The sequence below is a fragment of the Episyrphus balteatus genome, chromosome 1 (assembly GCF_945859705.1).
Source record: "Episyrphus balteatus chromosome 1, idEpiBalt1.1, whole genome shotgun sequence".
Taxonomy (NCBI): Eukaryota; Metazoa; Arthropoda; class Insecta; order Diptera; family Syrphidae; genus Episyrphus; species Episyrphus balteatus.
The window spans coordinates 105,403,450-105,429,327 of NC_079134.1; the positions used below are offsets into that span (position 1 = coordinate 105,403,450).

Consider the following 25,878-nt stretch of genomic DNA (forward strand, 5'->3'; position numbering starts at 1 on the left):
CCTACAAGCAGAGTTGGGTAATCAAATCGTTAATTACATTACATGTAATTACAGGGTAATTGCATTGTAATCAAATTACTTTCCCATTACAATGGAAATGTAATTCGAAATGCAATTACAATTAAATTACCGTGTAATTTTATTGTAATTACATTAGGGGTATTCACGATCTGGTGCAACAGGCCTAGTAAAAATGTAAAATGTTATTTTTTTACAATAAATCGTGAACGCCCCTCTTCTTATCTATAGTAAATATTGAAGCATATATGATGTTTTTTTCCTCCACCGTTGCTTCTTCTTTTTTTATAATTTAATTCTTTGTTTTGTTCGGGTTAATTAATTTTCACTAATTATTTTACATCAAAAAAAAAAACTAAATTAAGGGACATGAGTAGCGACAACCATTATAAACAGAATAAAAAAAAAACTATTTATCATGGAAGACGCGACGTTGAGCTGCCATCTGTCAAAATTAATTTTACTCCATTGTATTTTTATTTTGCAATGGGGTTAGGGTATAGCAAAAGTGCAAGACCATTGTAAAATTTCAATCCATATATTTTGTTGCTGTAGTGTTGTAAGATTTTACACTTTTGCACTTTTGCAATGGTACTAGACCAGTTGCATCGGATCGTGAATACCCCTATTATGAAATTACAAAAGTAATTGCATTGTAATTAAATATTTTGGAATTTGAAAGTAATTATATTGTAATTGAAACTCTGAAATTAATTTCTAAATTAAATTCAACATTTTATTTTATTCAAACGAAACAAAATCATTAAATAAATCAATTAATATTAGCTGTGTTTTATTATTCCCGTCATCCTGATCAGATCATTTTATTTGTTAGCTTTACAATAACAAAGCAAAATCCTGCTTTTTTTGTAAGGGAAATGAAAACAATATGATTTGATCTGGATCACAAGAATAATAAAACAGCTATTATCATATTACACGAAAAGTTACAATAAAATTACTGATGGTAATTTATTATTGCTTTAAGCAAAAGAAACTTTTCAAAGTTTGTGTCCGATAACTTATTTCACCGCGGTGCATTTATCATGACCGCAAATGAAAAAAGCCTTTCAATGGGAGCGACGATTGAAGTATTGTGTTGTACTTCAGGAACAGTGGCTTTGCAACTTGCTACATGCCACTTGCTACATGAAACTCGCCACATGTAACTTGCCACATGCAACTTGCCACATGAAACTTGCCACATGCAACTTGCCACATGCAACTTGCCACATGAAACTTGCCACATCCAACTAGCCACATGCAACTTGCCACATGCAACTTGCCACATGCAACTTGCCACATGCAACTTGCCACAAGCAACTTGCCACATGAAAGTTGCCACATGCAACTTTCCACATGCAACTTGCCACATGCAACTTGCCACATGCAACTTGCCACATGCAACTTGCCACATGCAACTTGCCACATGCAACTTGCAACATGCAACTTGCCACATACGGCATTTTGAAAAAAATACCCAAAGGTAGCGGGGGCTCTAACCTACATTTGGGTACAACTCACATCCCTGTAGGTCCACGCGTTCTCAAACCGGGAGAACTTAAAAGTAAAAAAAAAAAAATAAGCCCGATTCTAAAAAAATAGGCATGATGTGGCGGTTAAACATGGAAGATGATTTTTTAAAAATCTGACAATGTGCAAAGCGTAGGCCCATGACACAAGCTATCATTTGGCATCACTCCCAAAAATTGCTCTCAAGCGGTTCTAGCTTCGAGGAGCGTTCAAAGGTTCAGGGATTTTTCGAAAAAAAATTTTACCCCAACTTTCAAACGCAATTTTCTCGGAATTTTGAAAAAAATCCAAAAACTGAATTATACCACTATCGGGTAGCTGAGAATATAACCTTTCATATGGCACTACCCCCATGTCTCTAGGTCAAAGCGATCAGCTCCCAGAAGCTTTTTCACGCCCCCAACTTCCAACGGCTATATCTCGGAATTTTGAAAAAAATGAATAAAAAATTTTTGATGCCCAAAGGTAGCGGGGACTCTAACCTACATTTGGGCACAACTCCCATCCCTGTAGGTCCACCCTTTACATGTGGCATGTGGCATAGTTTTTCTTTGAAGTGTTGAAGGTTTAGATTTTGTTTTTAAAATATAATTACTTTAAAATTACAATTTTAATTACAATGTAATTACAATGTAATTACCTTTGTAATTTCATCTTTTTAATTACAATAAAATTACACGGTAATTTAATTGTAATTGCATTTCGAATTACATTTCCTTTGTAATGGGAAAGTAATTCGATTACAATGCAATTACTAGTGGAGTAATTGCATTGTAATTAATTAGTAATTAATTACAAATGTAATGATTACTCCCCAACTCTGCCTACAAGCTGCAAGGTGTGGTGAGTGTCGTGAACCTATCGTTGTGTTCGTGTCCGATGTGTGGTGAATGTCGTGAATCTATAAATGTGTGCGTGTTAACGTCATTTACCAACGTGGTGGCTTTCACATATCGCTGCCTCAAAACTATAATGTTCTATGTCGAAGAAATGGAAAAAAATTACTTTTTTATATCAAAATTTTCGTCTTTTCAATGGCTACAAGACTGTGTCCACAAAAATTTTAGTTTTGGCTTAATACAATATTTATGGCTAAAACAAATATTCAATTTTCGGATATAATGGCTTATACTCAGTACTATAAAGTTCTTAGTTGACATAGAACAATTTGCCTCATTTCAACCCCATACAAAAATGACTACTTTTAAGTTACATAGAACATTTTACATTTAAAAATTAGCTGCCGGACTCCAAAATAAAATCCTTTAAAGCAATATTGAAAGGTCATGCGGCAAGTCGATTATGGCTTTTTTGAAAAAGTTACTGACAGTAATCATCAAAAGTTTGTAAGTAAGGTTCACTTGAATGTTTATTTAAATAATTGCTGTGTAATTATTTTTTGCTAATTTCTTGGTAAATACTAATTTGAAATCTTTGAACTTGCTTGGGCATGATGCACTTCATTAAATTTATGGTTTTTAATAAAAAAAAAACAACAAAAAGCTTAAAAAGCAATATAATTACTCCAAAAATATTGTTTGTCTTGACTGTAAGTTGGTTATTTTCATATACCATACTCATTACTATAATGTTGTATGTCGAACATAGAACAAAAAAATCAACTCGAAATGCAACTAAATGAAATAAATGTTCTATGTCAAAACAGAAAAACGTTAATTAAACAGATTTCCAGCATCAAAAAAGAAATTTTAGCATTTGAATTGATAGATTATCCAGCTACGTTAGTTAATTTTCTATTTTCATGCAAAAATACATACATAAAGGGTGAAATTCTGATACTCCAAACTTTGTAGTCGATTTTCTCGAAACATTTTTTTGAAACATAGAACATTATAGTTTTGAGGCAGCGATATATTCACAGACAACACTGTACACAAAAGGGTTTTGGGGGGAAAGACGTACGAAAGTTTCCAGTCTTGGTATTTTTTGTTTATGATAACGGTCTTGAGTTGGAATCGTTATTTTTCTGTATCTTTGATTTTTTTCTTGTATTCTTGTTGTGTTGTTCCATAGCAAAATCCCGTTTTAACTGTTTCTTTTATAAGGCGGGATTTTTGAAGCAAAATAGAGCTGTGTGTGTGCAGATGGATTGTGGACGTATTTAAAAAAACAACCTGAACAATAAATGCATTTTTTTTTCTAATATTTTTTTCATAAGGTAGGTTGGGATGAGGAATAAAAATATGAGCATGAGGTGATCTGTGGTGTTGCAATATTGTTTGTCAATTAAAAAAAATGGAAAGGCAAACAGAAAATCGTCGTTTTGAAGTAAAAGAGCACCAAAGAAAATATAACTCAGATACGATTACCACTCAAGACCGTTGTGCACATATTTTTTTTCTTTCTGTCCATAGAAATAGACCTTGTGGCTCGAGTATCGAGTCTTCCTGACGCACGTTTTTTGTTTCTTTCTATCAAAAGAAAATACGGTTGATGCTGGTCAGTCTGGCTCAACGAGAACGGTTCATGAAAAAAAACAACAAAAAAACTTACTCAAGTACCTAACCTACTCACAAAAGATCTATTAGAAGAGAAAGAAAGAATAAGGAATATGTACCTACTTGTACATATTTGGGTTGGTTTTTTGTTTTTGTTTGTTTTTTTTTTGCAATTTAGTTTTGTTTTTGTTTCCTTGGATGGCGGGATTGAGTAATTGTGTGTAGGTATGCAAAAGGATTGTGAATGCATTTTAAGAAAGTGGTAGGTACCTGATCAATGAATGAAATGTTGTTCTTTCATATTTTTTCATAGGATAGGTTAGGGTTAGGAATAAACAAATCGTCGCCCGAGAGTTGTTTTGTCGTAAACGCCAAAATGCACTTTTTCAAACTGGGTATGTAGTAATAGGTTTTAGAACGTTCTCTTTTCATTTCTGTTATCAGAATTTTCCTATCGTTTACCGTTACTGAGATAATTAGTATGCATTTTGTCGTATATCCACAAAATAAGCATCGGATTAGCTTTGGTTTGTCGTAAGCGCCAACTTTTTGCGTTTACGACAAAAATTCTATGTATTTTTCAGCATTTTTTTCTTCAGTATTGGTTTGTCGTACGTCATACAAAACAGGTATGGTAAAAAATTTCGAACTTAATTTTAAAATTGTTTTGTCTTTTTGTATACGTCCCAAATATAATATAAATAAATATATAAGTAGGTACTATAAAAGTATTTATTAAAAATAAGGACTCTATTATGCTCTATGAGGACAACGAATTTAAAAACTTTTTGCTGCATTAAGCTCTGCGCTCCTAGCGGTTTTACTCTATTCTTAGAGGTGCATTATATAAAGAAAGGAAGAAAAAAGCGCATTTCAGAGACATCTTAACATTATAAATGACAGGAACCTAAGTTCCTGATCGTAGTATCAAGGAATTTTCGACTAATCCCGGGGGGAATTTAATTAAAGTTTTAACTTTTCGTTTTATAACTCAAAAAAGGATCAGTACGACGGCTGTTTGATTTTGAAGGCAACCACAAACCCAAATATTGCTCAAATGAGTGATTTCACCAAATACAAAATTGGAAAGGCAACTATGTATGCAGAAAGAGATCATGATCGGCATGTCATTGGACCTTTGCTCTGCCAAAAGCAACGGCGTATACAAGTGGGGGGGGGGGGGGGGGGGCCCGGGGTCTTAACCCCCCCCCCCCCCCCCCAAAAAAAAAACTCAGAACTTAAAAAAGAATTTGTTATGTGATACTGAAATCTCTTGAGTAAGATTATTTTCAAAATGTTGAAGTTTTAGAACATGAACGAAAATTAAAAGTAAACAAAATTTTTGGTATTCAAACAAACTATTTTACCATATTTTGGGGATGTGGTCATATTTTTAGCGAACGCTATGCTGGATTAGGATTATTTTGATTCGTTCGATAATATTAGTGGAGCTGTACTGTAGAGTTTTGTATGGAAACAAAATCCGGATAAGAATTATATTCAAAGCTTTTTAAAGAAATTGAATCTGGTAGGTACACAAAAATAATATCTTAAGGGCAAGACACTGCTTACCAGCAAATTAAAGAAGCAGCCATATCTTCTATTTTTTTATATGATGAAGTGAATAAAATATGTTTTAAATAGGAAAGCTTTCTGTGGCCTTGCTGTGTGGAGGTCAATTCTCTTGATAAAATTCGTCATCGGCAAAATGTTAAAGAAGGATATCATTTCTCAAATCTTTTTAGTTTTTTGCAATGTTCCAGTTCAATACATTCGTCTGATAAAATTTGGTGAATTTTGTTTGCTTACAGAATATAACAGTATTTTGTACATACTAAATTAGCTAGATCTGTTGCATTTTTTGAAACAACTATCGATTTGTTAATCATCAATGGCCAGCCAATTATAGAAGCAATGTAAGCAACCTTATCTAAGGCAATTTAAATATTATTATTAAATATCACTTAGGGCTAATTTTTTGAATAGTTAGATAAACCTAAGTTTAGCTCTAGCTAGGAATAAAAGTATTTTTTTTAGTGACATTTATTCTTCTGATAGTCTATCTGACAATTGAAAAAGCAGGGCTTAATCTAATAAATACAACTGAATGTTTTTTATATTGTAAACCACTGATTAATACCTGAAAACGGACGAATTCCAAAATATCGCCAAAATTATTTTTTTTTTGTCTTTACTATTTTAATAGAGGTATTTTAAATTGCCATACAATTTAAAACAAAATTTTAAAAAAATTATATTTTCAAATGCAATTTTTTTTACAAAACTTGCGATACGTTTGCCTGAGGTTAGGAAGACTTTTAATTCAAAAGTTAAAACTGTTATTAAGTAAAAACGATTTTTATTTTAACTTTCTAGGCTAGCGGAAAACAATGAACAGTTGTTTTAAGGCAAATTATTCAATCGAAGTACTCGTACAGTACATTTTATTTTTAGGAGAGGATAGCCTCAATTGGTCAAAATTAAAGCCTAGTACCAAAGATCATATAACTAGTTATATGATCTTTGATTGCAGTCTTTGCAATCTTTCCATTCCTTGGCAGTCTTTTGAATTCTTTTGCATCCTTTTGCATTCTTTTGCATTCTTTTGAAATCTTTTGCATTTTTGGATTTCACGTATGGATTTCTCAAAATTTTGAACATTTTTTTTATTTCAATAATGAATTTGATAGTTGTTTTAAGAATTAGTATCATTGTATGTGCAGAAGTAAGGAGTTTAAATAAAACAAAGTTTTGAGTCTAGGTAAACAATTTTATTTATTATTTAACCCAAAAAAACTTAATATATTTTTTTACTCAAAAACCACAACTAAAAAACCCTCATACATTATAGTCATAGGAAAAACAAACAAAACAAATTCATTATATTAAATTAGCTGTGCTGAACAACAACAAAAAAAAACATCGTGAAAAGTATATTTTGGTTCTTGTGGCAAAAACCTTGTTGACCAGTGTAATTAAAATATTAGAAATTTTTGGTTTTTTTTTTTCAACATAAACTATTAATTTTTAAAGATCAGAATGACACACGCTCGTTAGTGCAGTGTTTTTCTTCAAAACAATTAACTGTGATTTTGATACTTTTTTATTGAATAACTTTATATTTTGACTAATATATTCGGTTAATTTAATGGGGTTGTGGCAAAAGATTGCAAAAAGAATGCAAAAGAATTCAAAAGAATGCAAAAGAATGCAAAAGAATTCAAAAGAATGCAAAAGAATGCAAAAGAATTCAAAAGAATGCAAATGAATGCAAAAGACTGCCAAGAAATGGAAAGATTGCAAAAAGAATGCAAAGACTGCATGCAGTCCCAAAAGACTGCAATCATTTGAATGCAGTCAATTGATTGGGTAAAAAAAAAGATTGCAATCATTTCATGGAAAATGATTGGTGATTGCAAAATTTGAAGTCTTAAGTCTTAAGTGTAAGTCAATGAATGCAATCTTTTGATTGAAGTCATTAAAGACTGCATTCAAAAAAGATTGCAATCTTTTACAACTCTGGTACATTATAATAGGCAGGTTTTTGAAATTAAACTAGTTTTTTTCTACTTTAGATTTTGATCTCCTACCTACGATTTTTATTCACAAAACAGAACATAAAAATTTATTTTACAAAAGAAATTATAAATTGTATGTACAAAATAACAACACAGGGATTTTTCGGGTTCCGTAGCCAGAATCATGTAGAGACAAATAATATTTGAAAAAAAGTAGGTAGGTTAGTATGTACTTACGAATTTTCAAAAACATAAAAATGTTTAAATTGAAATACCTACCTAGCTGCATTAAAAATACCTAATAAGTATAAATATGCTAACAAATTTAAGGAGTATCTAGGTACCTATATTAATTTTGTTTAGCCTTTCATAGTCCGGTCAATTTAGACATCCGAGGTTACATTAATTCCCAGCAAGCTGAAAATTGGTAGGATTGTTGGAAACACCATCATAAATTAAATTTAAAAAGTCCTCATCGATCCGAGGTGTGGAAAAAAACTTACGGGGGGTCAAGGGTCACAAAAACTGGTTTTTCACGATTTTCAGCAAAACGGTAAGTCTCATCAAAAAATTTTCAATGCAAGAATTGTAGACCAGATTATTATATATAAAAAGTGTCATAACACTTTTTTTCCTAAGACCCACCGTTTCTTAGGTATAACGATTCAAAAAGTTGAAGTTGAGTTGTAATCGTCATAATCAGGCCTATTTTGAAAAAAAACTCCTAACTGAAAAGTTCCTGAAATTTCATTATTTTTTAAGCTTGAATTTCGTTCTTCAACTGTTAAGAATATGGGAAAGCAAAAAAAAATGGAATTTTTCGCCATTTTTCCGATTGGGGCCCTTCTCCCGAAACCATTTCCCTGGGAATTTTTGTTTATAATATGTCTGAATATATACAGGGTGTGCAATAGAGAATGGACAACCCTAAAACGGCTGATAGCTACACTTATGACTGTTCTTAAAAACAGATAGAAAAAAGTTCTATCGCAACCAGTTCATAAAATATTGGCTTTTTTTCGTTCAGTGTATTTTAAATTTTATCATCTTGTGTTTTCGTTCACTACAACCACGAATGAATGAATTTTATTTATTTTTTTTTTTATAATTTTCTTCAATAATTGTATGAGTACATAAATGCTTAAAAAACTGCACATCTTTTGCACATTTTTGTAAAAAAAATTTTGAAATCTGTTTTTTGATGCAAAATGTAAAAAAAGTATTTTATGAAAAATTTTAAACACCTGTGGTATAAAATAAATCTATAGAAACCTAGGTGGCCAACTTTCTTAAAAATATTCCCCTTAAACGAGAATATTTTTAAGAAAGTTGGCCACCTAGGCCAATTAGTCTCAATATCTCGAGAACGACTGTCACAATCAGCGCGTTCTAATTTCACACAAATATTACAAAATCACTTGCGTTCATACAAAACACCACCTTTTGATAAATTTATAAATAAAATTTCCCGTGATGCAGCGAAATTTCTGAAGAGTCATAAAGAAGTTTGCATTGTTAATGCAGATAAAGGTAATGTCACAGTTGTTATTTATAAATCAGATTACTTTGGAAAAATGAGAGAATTAATGGCAGATAGGGGAACGTATAGAATCCTAAGAAGCAATCCTACATTATCGCTTCAAAACACCAACAATGGGTTTGTAAAAACTTTATTCAATAAAGGAATAATTAACGAATATGATAAAAAACGCATGATAACGTACACTGCCAACAGTCCACGAATTTACGGTTTACCCAAGATTCACAAAGAAAATATGCCTTTAAGACCGATATGTGCATCTACTTCTGCTCCTGGTTATGAATTGTCAAAATTTATGGCCAGTATTCTTAAAAAACTGACGGATAATTCTCGTTTTAACGTCTGCAACGCTAAACACTTCATTGAGGTAATTTCACCTTTTAATATACAAGATGATGAAGTTCTTGTATCATTCGATGTTGTCTCCTTGTTCACGAATGTTCCAATCAATATGATATTGGAGATAGTTGAGAGAAATTGGAACAATATTACACACTAAAATAAGAAAGTCCATGTTCATGGAAATGCTACGATTCTGTATAATCGACAACAATTACTTAGAATTTGAAAACAAAATATACCAACAGAAGCAAGGGGTACCTATGGGTAGCCCCATTTCACCTATATTGGCGGATATAGTAATGGAGGCATTGCTGGAAGACGTAATTGAGAAATTAGTATCGAAACCAAAAATAATAACAAAATATGTCGATGATCTGTTTGCAATAGTTAAATCTGATTGTGTTTCTATAACGGTAGAAGCTTTGAATTCATTTCATAGAAAGATTCAATTTACGGTGGAGGCAGAGAAAGAAGGACGTCTAGCCTATCTCGATGTCCAAGCAGTAAGGGACAATGGCAAAATTATCTTCGATTGGTTCAAAAAACCTACTTCATCTGGACGTCTAATAAATTTTCATTCAAAACAACCAAAACAGGTTATATTCAATACTGCACAAAATTTCATTAATAAAGTGCTTGATTATAGTCATATTAATTTTCGAAATAAAAATATTAAAATTATTGAGAACACCCTGTGTTCCAACGCATTCCCCGCTCATGTTATCAACAAATTAATACAAAATAGTAAAAATAAATGTACACCCACCCCCCCTAATGATCAACTTCCCATAAGCTACCGTAGTGCTTTGTATATACCATCTCTTTCAAACCGCATAAAAACAGCACCACTTAGAAACAAAGAGAAAACGAGAATAGCGTTTAAGTCTGCACTTACTCTAAGAACATTTCTTTTCACCAACACCAAAGGAAAAAAAAAGAAAATGGATAAGTCAGACGTGGTTTACAAAATTAAATGTGCAGGTGGGAGTGAGACGGATTGTTCTTCCGTATATGTAGGAACATCGAAACAAAAGCTCCGCAATCGTCTCTCAGGCCATCGATCTGATATAAACAACGGTGGCTCTCAAAAAACTGCACTTGCATTGCATTGCATAGAAAAGAACCACAAACCTAACTTTGATGACGTCACAATCTTGGAGGTGGAGAGGCATCATAACAAAAGAATGTTGCTAGAGATGCTGCATATCAACAACACCGATAATGCAGTTAATAGACGGTCTGATTGTGACAGTCTCAGCATTATATACAACCAGCTGATAACAAATAAGAAGAAACAGTCGTCGTGAACAGTGGTGTGAAAAAATTCTTGTAGGTTTTGCAAAGTATAATTTTTACTGTTTAATAGTTTCATGTTTTATTTATAAAATGTTTAAATTTTAATTTTAATTTATATTTAATCTTATAGTTCTTTTAATGCTGTTAAATAAATTGAAATGTGTGTTTGTGCTGTAAATACAAATCAACTAATTGTTGTTGTAAGTTTTGTTGACTTATGTATAATAATGTACATTAATTTATAATTTTTCAATAAAGGCCTGATGAAGAGTGTATTCATGCTCGAAACGTTGTAACCATATAAAAATCTTTTATTGACCTGGAGCCTGCATCAAAGTTTTTCATATATATCCTATTTGAAATATTTCACAGCAGCTGATTGCTTAGAATTGAAATCACTTCTATCTACCCACATACACTCCTTTTTTTATTTTCGCGGGAGAGTGAGTAAGGTCATGGTCGTAAGAGATCCTTTCTTATTGTTCTCTTTTTAAAATAAAAAAAAAAAGCTTTTTTGTCGGCTGAAAAATTCTCTTCTCCTTTTTGATTCCAATTTAAAAAGCTCTTGTCGGCTGAAACGTGTCGGCTGGAAAAAATTTTGATGACATTTTTTTTTCTATGGGATGCGATATCTGTATATAATTGTCTGTGCTTATACCAAATATGGCAAAAGTTTTTGAAAAACTGCTTCTGAAGAGACTTAGCAAAATCATAGAAGAAAGAAGGTTATTCCAAACCATCAGTTTGGCTTTAGAATTAAACATTCCACGATAGACCAAGTTTATAGAATAACGGATGTAATAGAAAAAGCATTAGAAGAAAAACAAGTATGTTCAGCTATTTTCTTTGATGTTGCTCAAGCCTTTGACAAGGTTTGGCATGAGGGACATGAGTACAAACTGCAAAGGGATCTTCCCAGACAGTACTATGAAATATTATTATATCGTACATCTCAGACCGATTGTTTAGAGTAAGGTACGATCAAGAATATTCGGAGTTGAAGAAAATAGAAGCCGGTGTACCACAAGGAAGTAACCAAGGTCCTACCCTGTATTTACTAAACAAAGTCCTTCATGGAATAGTTAATGCACTTTGGTACATAAGAAATTGCGATCTACATCGTGACTTAAAATTAGAAACGGTTACAGAAGTTGTTAAAAAATACGCTGTATCGCATAATCAGAGACTGCAAAGTCATACAAATTCTGAAATGGTGTCCGTCTTGAATACAAGAAGCCATGTTGGGAGATTAAGAAGAACCAAGCCTCATGAGCTTATGGTCTAAAAAAACATGGGAAAGTATTAAAAGTTTAAACTTCCCTAAAATGGTTTTACAAAGTTAAGAAAGAAAAATCTGATGTCGATCTCTCAAGATTGGTCCTGATAAAGAGGTGGTTTTAGTGGTTAAGAGTCCCACACTACTTGGTGTCGAATACTGCCAAGTGTCTTTTGAAGATTTCCTCCTGTCAAAAAAAAAACTTCTATTAAAAAAAGTTCTTCAAAAGTGAAATACTTTTTAATTTTTTCATAAACTGTAATACATATTGACATTTCCTTTCATAATTTAAAATCATAATAAATGTGACAAAAAAAAAAAAAATTGAAAAGAATAAAAAAATAAATGCATTTTATGATAAAAAAAGTTTTAAAAAGGACATGTTAAAATTTTTCAATAGTTTTTTTTTTTTAAATCTGAGTTAAATTACCATTTTTTCAAAAAACCTTTCTTCAATTTACTTAATTTTAATTTAACAAATATGAATAAGCTTCTAGCTTTTTAAAAATGTATATTTAAATATTATAGGTGTGGCCGTTGCCTTCAAATAATTTTTTTTGTGTTTGAAGTCAATTTGTGAGAAAATTGCATTTATCGCCTTAACGATGGAAGTTTGTCCTTCACTCAAATACAGGGTGTCCCAAAAGTCAACATCGAAACGGAAACGGTAGATAGGGAAGGTGGTGACTGTTATCAGAAAAATAATAAAAAAAATCGCAGCCATATAATTTGTGAGTTATGGGCATTCGAAAAAAAAATCGAAAAAATGGTCACCCTGTGACGGTTTTTCATGTATCATGACTACAAATCTTAAGTTTTCTCATTTTTTTTCTTTTGTTACCGAAACTTGATAAATCCTGCTACCAAATGCATTCAAAAATTTTAACTGAACTGCATAAGTTTTAAAGCAAATATTACTTTTTTGCCCAACTAAGTACTAAAAAATTTTACATGACTCTAATTCAATGAACCGTAATTTTTCCATATTATTTAAGTTTTTGTATTCTGAAAGGTTCTGAAACACGAAACCGTTTTCGTTTCCACGTTGACTTTTGGGACACCCTGTATAGTTGTTTTGCTTTAATTGCCGAGAGAATCTTTTGGCATAATAGTCTAAGATCCGGCCATAGGACGACCTACCCTCATCGTTATACCAGTTGAGAGTTATATTTTCTGAAAGCTAGTGTCTTAGGAAATAAATTGCACATGGGTTGCCAAGCGATATCCTGTCAAGGCATAGGGTTGCCAGGCCTTAAAGTTCATTTTTGCAAATTTTTGAAAATGCGACCCTGCCTAAATGGCAAGCCTAAGAGTTATAAAAAAAATATAATGTCATAGGAAATTTAATTTAAAAATTTTAATTTTCAGAATTTTTTAAAATTTGAAGTTTGAGTAGGGTAAACAAAGGTAAATTTAGAAAAAAGGCAAAAATCTATTTTCTAAACAAAACGTGATAGAAATAAAATTGAAATTGGAATCGATAGATATTATAAAAATATAAAAGCCACACATACAACAAAAAAATGTAAAAAATCTACAACGCGAGATATGGTCTTTTTAGAGTCATGATACTCCAATTCGATATTTGAGAAATAATTCACCAAAAATCAGAATGAAAGATTTTTTAAATAATTTTTATGTGATAAGTTAGGAAAAATAAAATAACTTGACACGTGTCTGTCAAATTTTTAATTTAACTTTCCGTTTTTGCGAGGGGATTTTTTGAAAAGGAGCTTATTTTCGTATTTCAACATATTAAAGGAAAAAATCCCGTCATGGGACGACCTATCCACCTCATTATACCAGTTGAAAGCTATATTTTCCTAAGGGTAGTGTCTAAAGAAACAGTTTGCACATGGGTTGCCTAGCGATATCCTGTCAAGGCATAGGGTTGCCAGGCCTTAAAGTTTATTTTTGCAAATTTTTCAAAATGCGACCCTGCTTATATGGCAAGCCTAAGAGTTATGAAAAAAATATAATGTCATAGGAAATTTAATTTAAAAATTTTAATTTTCAGGATTTTTAGAAATTTGACATTTTAGAAGGGGAAACTGAGGTAAATTTAAAAAAAGGTCAAAAAGCTATATCCTTAACAAAGAGTGGTAGAAAAAAGATTGATACTGGAATCGATAGATATTGTTAAATTATATAAGTCACACATACAAACCAAAAATGTAAAAAATCTGCTACTCGAGATATGGACGTTTAAAACTCAAAACCGTGAAATTCGATGTTTGAGAAATAATTCACCAAAAATCAGCGCGAAAGGTATTTGAAATAATGTTTATGTTATTAGAGAGCATAAAAAAAATAACTTGACACGTATCTGCCAAATTTTTGATTTGACTTAGTTTTTGGTTCCTGTGTATTTTTGAAGAATTACAGATTTTTAAAATTCAATTCACTGTTTCGGTGTTATTCTTCAAAAATACACAGGAACCAAAAACTAAGTCAAATCAAAAATTTGGCAGATACGTGTCAAGTTATTTTATTTATGCTCTCTAATAACATAAACATTATTTCAAATACCTTTCGCGCTGATTTTTGGTGAATTATTTCTCAAACATCGAATTTCACGGTTTTGACTTTTAAACGTCCATATCTCGAGTAGCAGATTTTTTACATTTTTGGTTTGTATGTGTGACTTATATAATTTAACAATATCTATCGATTCCAGTATCAATCTTTTTTCTACCACTCTTTGTTAAGGATATAGCTTTTTGACCTTTTTTTAAATTTACCTCAGTTTCCCCTTCTAAAATGTCAAATTTCTAAAAATCCTGAAAATTAAAATTTTTAAATTAAATTTCCTATGACATTATATTTTTTTCATAACTCTTAGGCTTGCCATATAAGCAGGGTCGCATTTTGAAAAATTTGCAAAAATAAACTTTAAGGCCTGGCAACCCTATGCCTTGACAGGATATCGCTAGGCAACCCATGTGCAAACTGTTTCTTTAGACACTACCCTTCGGAAAATATAGCTTTCAACTGGTATAATGAGGTGGATAGGTCGTCCCATGACGGGATTTTTCCCTTTAATATGTTGAAATATGAAAATAAGCACCTTTTCAAAAAATCCCCTCGCAAAAACGGTAAGTTAAATTAAAAATTTGACAGACACGTGTCAAGTTATTTTATTTTTCCTAACTTATCACATAAAAATTATTTAAAAAATCGTTCATTCTGATTTTTGGTGAATTTTTTCTCAAATATCGAATTGGAGTATCATGACTTTAAAAAGACTATATCTCGAGTTGTAGATTTTTTACATTTTTTTGTTGTATGTGTGGCTTTTATATTTTTATAATATCTATCGATTCCAATTTCAATTTTATTTCTATCACGTTTTGTTTAGAAAATAGATTTTTGCCTTTTTTCTAAATTTACCTTTGTTTACCCTACTCAAACTTCAAATTTTAAAAAATCCTGAAAATTAAAATTTTTAAATTAAATTGCCTATGACATTATATTTTTTTTATAACTCTTAGGCTTGCCATTTAAGCAGGGTCGCATTTTCAAAAATTTGCAAAAATGAACTTTAAGGCCTGGCAACCCTATGCCTTGACAGGATATCGCTTGGCAACCCATGTGCAATTTATTTCCTTAGACACTAGCTTTCAGAAAATATAACTCTCAACTGGTATAACGATGAGGGTAGGTCGGCCTATGGCGGGATCTCCTACTATAAGTAAATTTATGAAATTAAAGCAAAATTTTTGAAAAAAAATTTTTTTGTTCACAAAAATCTTCAATTAAATTTCAAAAATCAAATTGCAACAAATTGCAACACGCACGCAGAGCCAAAGACATACAAGCACTCGACGACAAGGAAGCCGCTAAAGCAGCCGAACAAAAACAACAGTAACTGCAGCAACAAGAAGTCCCTCAACCACAGCGACAACAACAACAGCAGCAACAGCGGCAACAACAACAATTGCCTGCACAAGTTGCACAAAAACAACAACAGCTGCCAGCACAAGTGCCAGAGCAGCAGCAAGTACAGCCATAGCAGCAACAATAACAACAACTGCCAGAACAGCAAAGTACACAGGCGACACAAAAGCCACCAAAGGTTGTCCAACAGGCCTCCGTGCCTAAAGCACCGGCGGCAGAATCAGAGGTTTTGACCTTGTTACTGAGCATTCAAGCACACTTAACAGGGCTTCAAAGCCAGATAAGGGAGCAGGCAGTGAGGGTAGATCATATCTACACTCAACTGCCTAGCTTAACGCAACCTAGGTCGTAATGGGCGCGCTGTCAGACAGGCCCCTTAGGATCCTAGCTGTGAATGTAAATTCACTGATTAGGGTCGAACGCAGAGCTAACCTTTTCCAATTGTTGAAAGATCTATGTCCTGATGTGTTTATGGCTTAACCAGAAACATAAACTGACAAATATTAATTACAATATCGTAAGAAGAGACCGGCCCGACTCCACTCAAGGGGGCGGTGTTGCAATCTTCATACGTAAAGGCATTAGTTACAAGGTAATTTACAATAGTGAAGTGCGAAAATTTCGATCGCTGGAGGTGTGCATTGTATGCATCCCTCTTCAACATGGAAAGCGGGTGTATGCAGTAGCAGCTTATGCGCCAGAAGCACCTCAACCAGCTGACTTTACGGCAGAACTCGAAAAACTTTTTCAAGTCCTACGACTGAATTTGGAGGAAAACTATATCCTCATGGCCGGTGATCTGAACGCCAAACACAAAGATTGGGGAAATCAAATACAGAATCAGCGAGGTAATCATCTGTATAATTGGATGAGTCAAAACAATATTGATCTGCTGGCTACTGTTGATCTGCTGGCTACTGAAAGGTCATCGTTTCCAAGAAGCGGTTCTTTTCTGGATTTATTGCTTCTAGACTCGAGACTGACAATAACAGACTCTGTGGGCCAACACCCAAGAAACTGCCTTCGTACAATTGAGTACGACAGGGACCACTGCGGACTCACCGCCGCAATACAGCTTCCGAACGAACTTGTGGAATTGGAGGAGTATGTACCGGAGCATTCTTACAACTACGGTAAGATGCGCTGGCCACGCTTCACCAACGCCTTAGCAAGAGAACTGCGTTCGAACAACATAGCCCCTCCAAACGACAGAAATCTGTCGAACAGTGAGATTGATGGTTATCTCCAACAAATGGACGATGCCATCCTACAAACGATGAACAGAACGATACCTAAATACAAAGAACGTGACCAAAATAACGTTTACCGAAACGCGACTATTGACGCACTCCACAGACAAAAAAGCGGACTATTGACAAGACTTAAACGTTTATACCGGCGATTTACCGACCCACACGATCTGGAGATTAGAACACTGAAGTCGTTGTTTAAATTCAAATTCATATTAACGTAACTTCATTATCAATTTTTAATTATTCATAGCATAAATTCATACAACTGACTGCGATGCCTTCTGCACAGTCAGCAAAAGCATAAATTCATACAACTGACTGCTATGCCTTCTGCACAGTCAGCAAAAGGGTTGTTAACCCAAATTAAATTCTAAATACTTTTTTGTAATATAATTCCTCACACGCGCGCTTCTTGTTATTTTCATTTATTTTCTTTTTTTTGTTATTTTTGAATATTTGTTATTGATTGAAAATATGTAGACTAAGCTTTTTTTTTAACTATAAATATGAATGATTGAATAAAATTTATTGGTCAGTCACTTAACTGAACTCTGATCTTTTACTTGAATTTTCAAGCGAATAAATCACAAAATTACAAGATCTTGGTGTTTCACCTGGACCTTGACATTAATCAAACAACTTATACTCATAGTGCTACACTGCGAGTATACATCAGTCACAGTGCTACACTGTGATCTGATCATCCTATACAATTTCGAAAGAAGCTTCGAATTAACATTTGGTGACCCCGACGTGATTGCTTCCCCCCACCAGAGGTAAGGGGCAATCTCGTAATACTACAGTCATATCAGCGATTGTCTCCCCCCACAAGCGGTAAGGGGCAATTTGGAAAAAAAATAAACTACAATCACATCAGCGATTGCTTCCCCCCGTCAGAGGTAAAAGGTAATCCTTTTATTTAAACGTCGAATCATATTCTACCATGGAAGAAAAGGCGATTATGCAAAAAGATGTTGGAGACTCTATCCAAAGGGTCATCTCCAACTACAAAAAAGATGGTCAGGTACGGAAAACAATTCCGTACTATTAAAAGTTGATAGCTACCATAGACGAGCTATGGAGCAAATTTGAATCAACAGATTCAATAATACGTGATGAGTTTCCAACAGAATTAGCTCATCCGTATTATACAAAGAATTACTATCACTCTGTAAAGGAAATCTATGAAAAATACAGAGAAGAGTTTAATTCTAATTTAAAAACTCTTGAGACAACTAAGACGGACGTCCACAAACCTTCCAAAGCAGAGGACATCCATAACTCAATTTGGGAATGCTCAGAAGACCCAAAGAGCATCGGCTACGACTCAGCCAGATACATAAGTTTGGAGCGGGAAAGCGCCTTTGAGACGCAAAACTATGATACGCGCGACTATGATACGTGTAACGATGTTACGAATTCAAATAATACGAACTTTTTTTTTGTGTTGTTTTTGATCTGGCAACAGTAAGAGGAACGTTGTGAAATAATGACAATAATGAAACACAAGATGTCGTCGGTTCAAAGGAAAAACTCACTAAGTGCTACTGAAATCCTATGTAGTTAGTGAGTTTTTCCTTTGGACCGACGATGTGTAATCAGATTGGTCAAACATTAATAAATAAATCAAGGAGAAGATGGGATTGGTTGAAATTTTTTTGATGAGGTTTCAGAGAATATGTATGAATACGAAAAAGAGGTCTCAGGTCAGATGTATATGTACATGGGTTTGACAACTCATGTTTGTAGGAATAATTTTAGAGAAGAAAAGAAATAAAACTGGAGGGATATGCTTCCCTTTGAGGCAACTAAACTGGTACAAAATAATGTACATTTGGGCTTTTGTGGACCTTGTAGGTTCTGATATTATGTGGAAATTTTTTTTCCAGATTTAGGTAGGTACTGTCCGTGCATCTGTGGGGTTGAAATTTTTGAAGGAGTTTTATGTGAGTTTACATTTTTTTAATGTAAGTACCCCGCATCAGTAGGTGTACTTCAAACTTGAAACTTTGCTTTATGAGACGTTGTATGGGTTTTTTTTAACAAAAAAATATGTAGAATTCTTTTTTCCCGTAAAATAATCTACATGCCGGTAAAATAATTATTGGTATATAAATGAAGCTAATTGCAATATTGCTGTGATTGAATGGACTCTCGGTCTAACAATAAAAGCACGCATTCGCCCGAGTGTATCTTCTAGGTGCCTACTATGAAATTATGTAGGTACCTACAAAAAACGTTTTATAACATCATAACATGATTTCTTAGCGCAATAAGTTCGAGATGTTAAAGGACAACGGCAAATTGAAGGTGCTACCACCAGGCCTTATATGTGGAGCTAAAGGTATTCCATGGGTCGCAACGCAACCCGCTACCGCTCTGACAACCCACCTTTTTTGTTTAAAAAAATTTTTAAAACTTCTCATGTAAGTTTTTAAACTATCAAGCAAGATTTTAAGTCAAAAGTAATTCTACCAATCTAATAACTTGACATATTACAGTACCTACTTAAGAAAAAAAGACGCAGCACCACCCTTTGCTAAAGAGGTCAGAGACATACTAAAAATTATTTAAAAAAAATAAACAAATTTGTATTTCAGTTTCAGTTGTTTCAATTTGGTGGGGGAGTTTCATTTTTGTTATTTATTTATCGAAGCAATCACCAATAAGAAATTTGAATTTTTTTTTGTAGGTCCGAACATTTTTAAATATGTATTTGAAAAGTAATTTCTATTGGCTGGTTATTTTTATTTATTTAAATTTAAAGAAAACCCCCACCTTGCGGAATCTACCGAGATGTGAACATTTTGTTTCTTTAGTTTGTTTTTTTTTTTAGTGAGGAACTAACCTCCTTACGGAAAGGGTCTGCATATTTTTTCGTTATAAATAAAATCCGCGAATGGGTCGCATGTATTTGCTCCCAAAGCAAATGTATCCTATATTTTATTCAGGACATTGTAAAATTATTTTTTTTTAAGAAGTAAGTAGGTACTTTATATAAGAAATACTTATTATCATTTTAAATGGTCTGAGGATAAGAATTAGTTGCTTTGAGAAAAATCACAAGAAAAAGTTTTAGGAGCCTTAGAGCCACTTCTTAATTTGTTTAAGAAGTAAATATGTAGAAGGTAGATATGTACATATGTATATTATACAAGGTGATTCAGGAGGAATCGAGGAATGTGCCAAAAATCTAGAGCGTGTGGATAAGGTCGGAGCGTGTGGATAAGGTCGAGACAAGAAAAATATCGAACGGAAGGGGAGGGTTTATTTCGTCTCGTTTAGCGGGGAGGAGCAAATTAAAAAAAAATTACTTAATTTGAAAAATAAATTATTAGAAATCAACGCTTAGACCAACAAAAATGTGCTTTACTGTTTTGTAAAGCCAAAACCCTAGTTAAAAAAAAAAAATTTAAATAAAGCCATTTTATGGTATTGTTTTTTAAAAATAATTCTCAAAATCAAAATTTTCAAAAAAAAATTCGAAAAAAAGTTTTAATTAATTTTTTTTCAAATTTTAGTTAATTAAGTACTAATTTAGTTTTTCAAATTTAATGGTCTTACTTGTTTTAAGACAAAAATAGAAAACTGAGAAATTAACAAAAAAAAACAAAACTACTTTAAAGAAAAACCTCTTTACTTTTGGTTTTTAAGTGGCTGGACTTGTTGAAAAATTAATTTACTAAGCATATACGATACCTTTCGTCTATTATTTTTTTAAACATTCAGACTTGGATAAGCCCTGAATTGATCATCATTTTTCATTGGATAACACCTGAAAACTTACCTAAGAATTTTTCTTACTACTTGGGGGGCTACCACCGCTCATGGATTCTTGCTGTAAGGGCCTTAAGTGAATAAAACCGCAATTTTTTAATGAAAAACGAACAACAAATAATAATGTATGTACATCCCAAAAATAAATTAGTGACAAGAAAATACAAATACGAAAGAAGAGAATTCAAATATGTACTATCTAATGGTATAATTCTCTTGAAACCTTTAAAAATCACAGAATACCTATGATTTAAAAACCCCTTTTTTATTATAACCTGCTTGCTTTATTGTTTTTGCATTAAAATAAAATAATTTTATTGCCTTAATGCCCTTACAGCACGTTATTAACAAATTAAGTCATTTTTTTTTAATTTGCTCCTCCCCGCTAAACGAGACGAAATAAACGATATTTTTCTTGTCTCGACCTAATCCACACGCTCTAGATTTTTGGCACATTCCTCGATTCCTCCTGAATCACCTTGTATAATATACATATGTACATACCTACCTTTTACATATTTACTTCTTAAACAAATTAAGAAGTGGCTCTAAGGCTCCTAAAACTTTTTCTTGTGATTTTTCTCAAAGCAACTAATTCTTATCCTCAGACCATTTAAAATGATAATAAGTATTTCTTATATAAAGTACCTACTTACTTCTTAAAAAAAAATAATTTTACAATGTCCTGAATAAAATATAGGATACATTTGCTTTGGGAGCAAATACATGCGACCCATTCGCGGATTTTATTTATAACGAAAAAATATGCAGACCCTTTCCGTAAGGAGGTTAGTTCCTCACTAAAAAAAAAAAACAAACTAAAGAAACAAAATGTTCACATTTCGGTAGATTCCGCAAGGTGGGGGTTTTCTTTAAATTTAAATAAATAAAAATAACCAGCCAATAGAAATTACTTTTCAAATACATATTTAAAAATTTGCGGACCTACAAAAAAAAATTCAAATTTCTTATTGGTGATTGCTTCGATAAATAAATAACAAAAATGAAACTCCCCCACCAAATTGAAACAACTGAAACTGAAATACAAATTTGTTTATTTTTTTTTAAATAATTTTTAGTATGTCTCTGACCTCTTTAGCAAAGGGTGGTGCTGCGTCTTTTTTTCTTAAGTAGGTACTGTAATATGTCAAGTTATTAGATTGGTAGAATTACTTTTGACTTAAAATCTTGCTTGATAGTTTAAAAACTTACATGAGAATTTTTAAAATTTTTTTAAACAAAAAAGGTGGGTTGTGAGAGCGGTAGCGGGTTGCGTTGCGACCCGTGGAATACCTTTAGCTCCACATATAAGGCTTGGTGGTAGCACCTTCAATTTGCCGTTGTCCTTTAACATCTCGAACTTATTGCGCTAAGAAATCATGTTATGATGTTATAAAACGTTTTTTGTAGGTACCTACATAATTTCATAGTAGGCACCTAGAAGATACACTCGGGCGAATGCGTGCTTTTATTGTTAGACCGAGAGTCCATTCAATCACAGCAATATTGCAATTAGCTTCATTTATATACCAATAATTATTTTACCGGCATGTAGAATATTTTACGGGAAAAAAGAATTCTACATATTTTTTTGTTAAAAAAAACCCATACAACGTCTCATAAAGCAAAGTTTCAAGTTTGAAGTACATCTACTGATGCGGGGTACTTACATTAAAAAAATGTAAACTCACATAAAACTCCTTCAAAAATTTCAACCCCACAGATGCACGGACAGTACCTACCTAAATCTGGAAAAAAAATTTCCACATAATATCAGAACCTACAAGGTCCACAAAAGCCCAAATGTACATTATTTTGTACCAGTTTAGTTGCCTCAAAGGGAAGCATATCCCTCCAGTTTTATTTCTTTTCTTCTCTAAAATTATTCCTACAAACATGAGTTGTCAAACCCATGTACATATACATCTGACCTGAGACCTCTTTTTCGTATTCATACATATTCTCTGAAACCTCATCAAAAAAATTTCAACCAATCCCATCTTCTCCTTGGTTTATTTATTAATGTTTGACCAATCTGATTACACATCGTCGGTCCAAAGGAAAAACTCACTAACTACATAGGATTTCAGTAGCACTTAGTGAGTTTTTCCTTTGAACCGACGACATCTTGTGTTTCATTATTGTCATTATTTCACAACGTTCCTCTTACTGTTGCCAGATCAAAAACAACACAAAAAAAAAGTTCGTATTATTTGAATTCGTAACATCGTTACACGTATCATAGTCGTGCGTATCATAGTTTTGCGTTTCATCGTTACTAATTCGTTTGGAGCAAGAGGTACAGAGTGCCTTAATCAAGCTTGCACAACAGGAAGACACTTTGGTAGATCAAAGAACAACAAATAATACGGTTACAAAAATGAGTCTGCCAAAAATTGTTCTACCTAAATTCGATGGGGATTATTTAAAATTGTCTCAATTTCATGACCTTTTCAATGAAATGGTAGACAAGCGATCAATGTCTAATTGTGAAAAAATGTTCTATCTTAAAACAAATTTAACTGGAGAAGCTGAACGCGTAATCAGACATGTGGGTCTCTCTGATGACAACTACATGTCAGCATTGAAGTTACTCCAAGAACGGTACAACAACCCCAGACTGCAGGTGTCCGCTCTCCTCAACCGACTACTATCACAATCAAGTCACTCCTCAGAATCGGCGTCGGCTTCAGCAGTAAAAGGTCTACATGACACAATTCAAGAGTGTATGCATGGCCTTCGCAATCTTGGGATAGAAGTTGATACTTGGGACCCAATGCTTCTTCACATACTTACGAAGAAGCTAGACAGATCAACTCTTACACTATATGAGCATTCTTTGAGCAATCCTAAAGATGTACAAACAATGAAAAATTTTCTGAGATTCGTAGAAACCCGTTTTCAGTCATTAGAAGCAATTGGGGTTAAAGGCCTTAAGAGAGAAGATACCGAAAGAAGACGAAATATGAGTTACAACAAAGCAACAAAAGTTGCTCAATGTGTAAAGCTCAACATCCGTTATTCGCGTGCCGCACTTTTTTAAACCTTACACCTTCAGACAGGCTAAGTCACGTAAGAAAAAACAATCTATGTGTCAAATGACTCCAATCTGGACACATCTCTTACAACTGCCAGCTACGAGGTTGTGTAAAGTGTTCAAAAAAACACAACTCGTTGGTCCACTTGTCAACAGTAGCTCAACCAAAATTGGGTCCCTCAACATCAAATTCTGACAATCAGCAATTTCTCTTGACGTCAAAACCAGAAACAGATAATATATCTGGGAGTGAAAACTCGGTTTTAGCAGCCTTAAGCAAAAACAAGAAGAATGGCTACGTGTTTCTGAGTACAGTCATCATCAAGTTAGCTGGCCAAGACGGTTCTTCTATTCAGTCATCATCATACAGTCATCATCAAGTTAGCTGGCCAAGACGGTTCTTCTATTAACTGCAGTGCAATTTTGGATTCTGGTTCACAAATCAACATTATATCAGAACGAATGATTCGGAAACTAAATATTCCGTTATCTTTTCGCCCCATGATCATTCAAGGGGTCGGAAAATCCACAAAAGATTCAGCAAATATAAGTTTGCATTCTACTACTACTAACTTCACCACCAGACTGGAAGCAGTCGTGTTGCATCAAATAGTCGCTCCTCAGCCAACAAAAGCATTTGAGATAACTGCGTGGAACATTCCCGGCAACATAAAACTAGCCGACCCCCATTTCCATCAGCCAGGTCACATTGACCTGCTTATAGGAGCTGAGTTTTTCCACCAACTGCTCTGTGTTGGGCAAATTAAGTTAGGAAGAAATCTTCCACTATTACAAAATACGTTATTAGGGTGGATTGTCACTGGCAAGGTTAATGAAGAGTCGCCAACAACCAGCATATGCGGAATATACACGGCCGAAGAAGCATCTCTTGAACAATCCATTAGCAAATTTTGGAAGTTAGAAGAATTACCTTACTCCACATCAAAACGTACCATTGCAGAAAAAAGATGTGAAGAATATTTTAACCGATCAACTTCAAGAGATACAGCTGGAAGGTTCGTTGTCAACTTACCATTTGCAGACACCACAGAGAAACTAGGAGCGTCTAGTGATATAGCATTGAGCCGATTCCATGAATTGGAGCATAAGTTAAAACGAAACCAAGTATTATACGATCAATACATTGAATTCATGAACGAGTACATCCAATTAGGGCATATGGTTGAGATTGATCCAAAAACTATTCAAACGCCACATTATATTCTGCCTCATTTTTGCGTCCTGAAACCAGACAGCAGTAGCACAAAACTAAGAGTCGTTTTTGACGCCTCGGCGAAGACATCATCAAATCTGTCCCTTAATGACATTCTGTATGCGGGACCAACTATTCAAGATACGTTGTTCACCATATTACTGCGATTTCGATTGCCAAAATTCGTCATTAAGGCCGACATTCAAAAAATGTATCGACAAATACGCGTAAGAGAAGAAGATCAAAACTTCCAGTTAATATGGTGGCGACCCAAGCCAACCCAAGTCTTAAAATGCTATAAGCTCTGCACTGTTACATATGGAACTACTTCAGCTCCTTATCTCGCCACAAGATGCCTCCAAGCCTTAGCTGAAGACCACTCTTCAAAGTATCCTTTAGGCTCTCAAGTTTTGCTTAAAGATTTTTACGTCGATGATGTTATGTCAGGCGCAGACAGCTAACTCGAAGCCAAAGACATTCAAGCCCAACTATTAGCATTGTTGCGGGAGGGAGGGTTCCAATTAAAAAAATGGTGCTCCAACAATCAGCAATTACTTGCAAACGTTCCATTAGAAGATCAAGAAATTCCTTTTTCCGATGACAATAATGAAGGGGCAATCAAAACCCTTGGTCTAGTATGGCGGCCTAAGTCTGATGTCTTTGTATAAAAACTAATTGCAGACCCACAAAAAGGTTCACAAAGCGTACTGTGGCCTCAG

The 25,878-nt window shown here is 33.5% G+C and overlaps 2 protein-coding genes across 2 annotated transcripts in view; one reads left to right on the forward strand and one right to left on the reverse strand.

The window, feature by feature from the left end:
- The window catches only part of LOC129906452 (pleckstrin homology domain-containing family M member 1), a 143,271-nt gene that overhangs the window by 6,498 nt on the left and 110,895 nt on the right, over positions 1-25,878 (reverse strand). The window lies entirely within an intron of this gene.
- On the forward strand, positions 8,953-11,058 carry LOC129906454 (uncharacterized). Its single transcript, XM_055982243.1, has 3 exons — positions 8,953-10,739; positions 10,837-10,906; positions 10,965-11,058. Exon 1 carries the CDS (start codon positions 9,581-9,583, stop codon positions 10,715-10,717), a length of 1,137 nt encoding a protein of 378 aa, XP_055838218.1. The 5' UTR covers positions 8,953-9,580; the 3' UTR covers positions 10,718-10,739; positions 10,837-10,906; positions 10,965-11,058.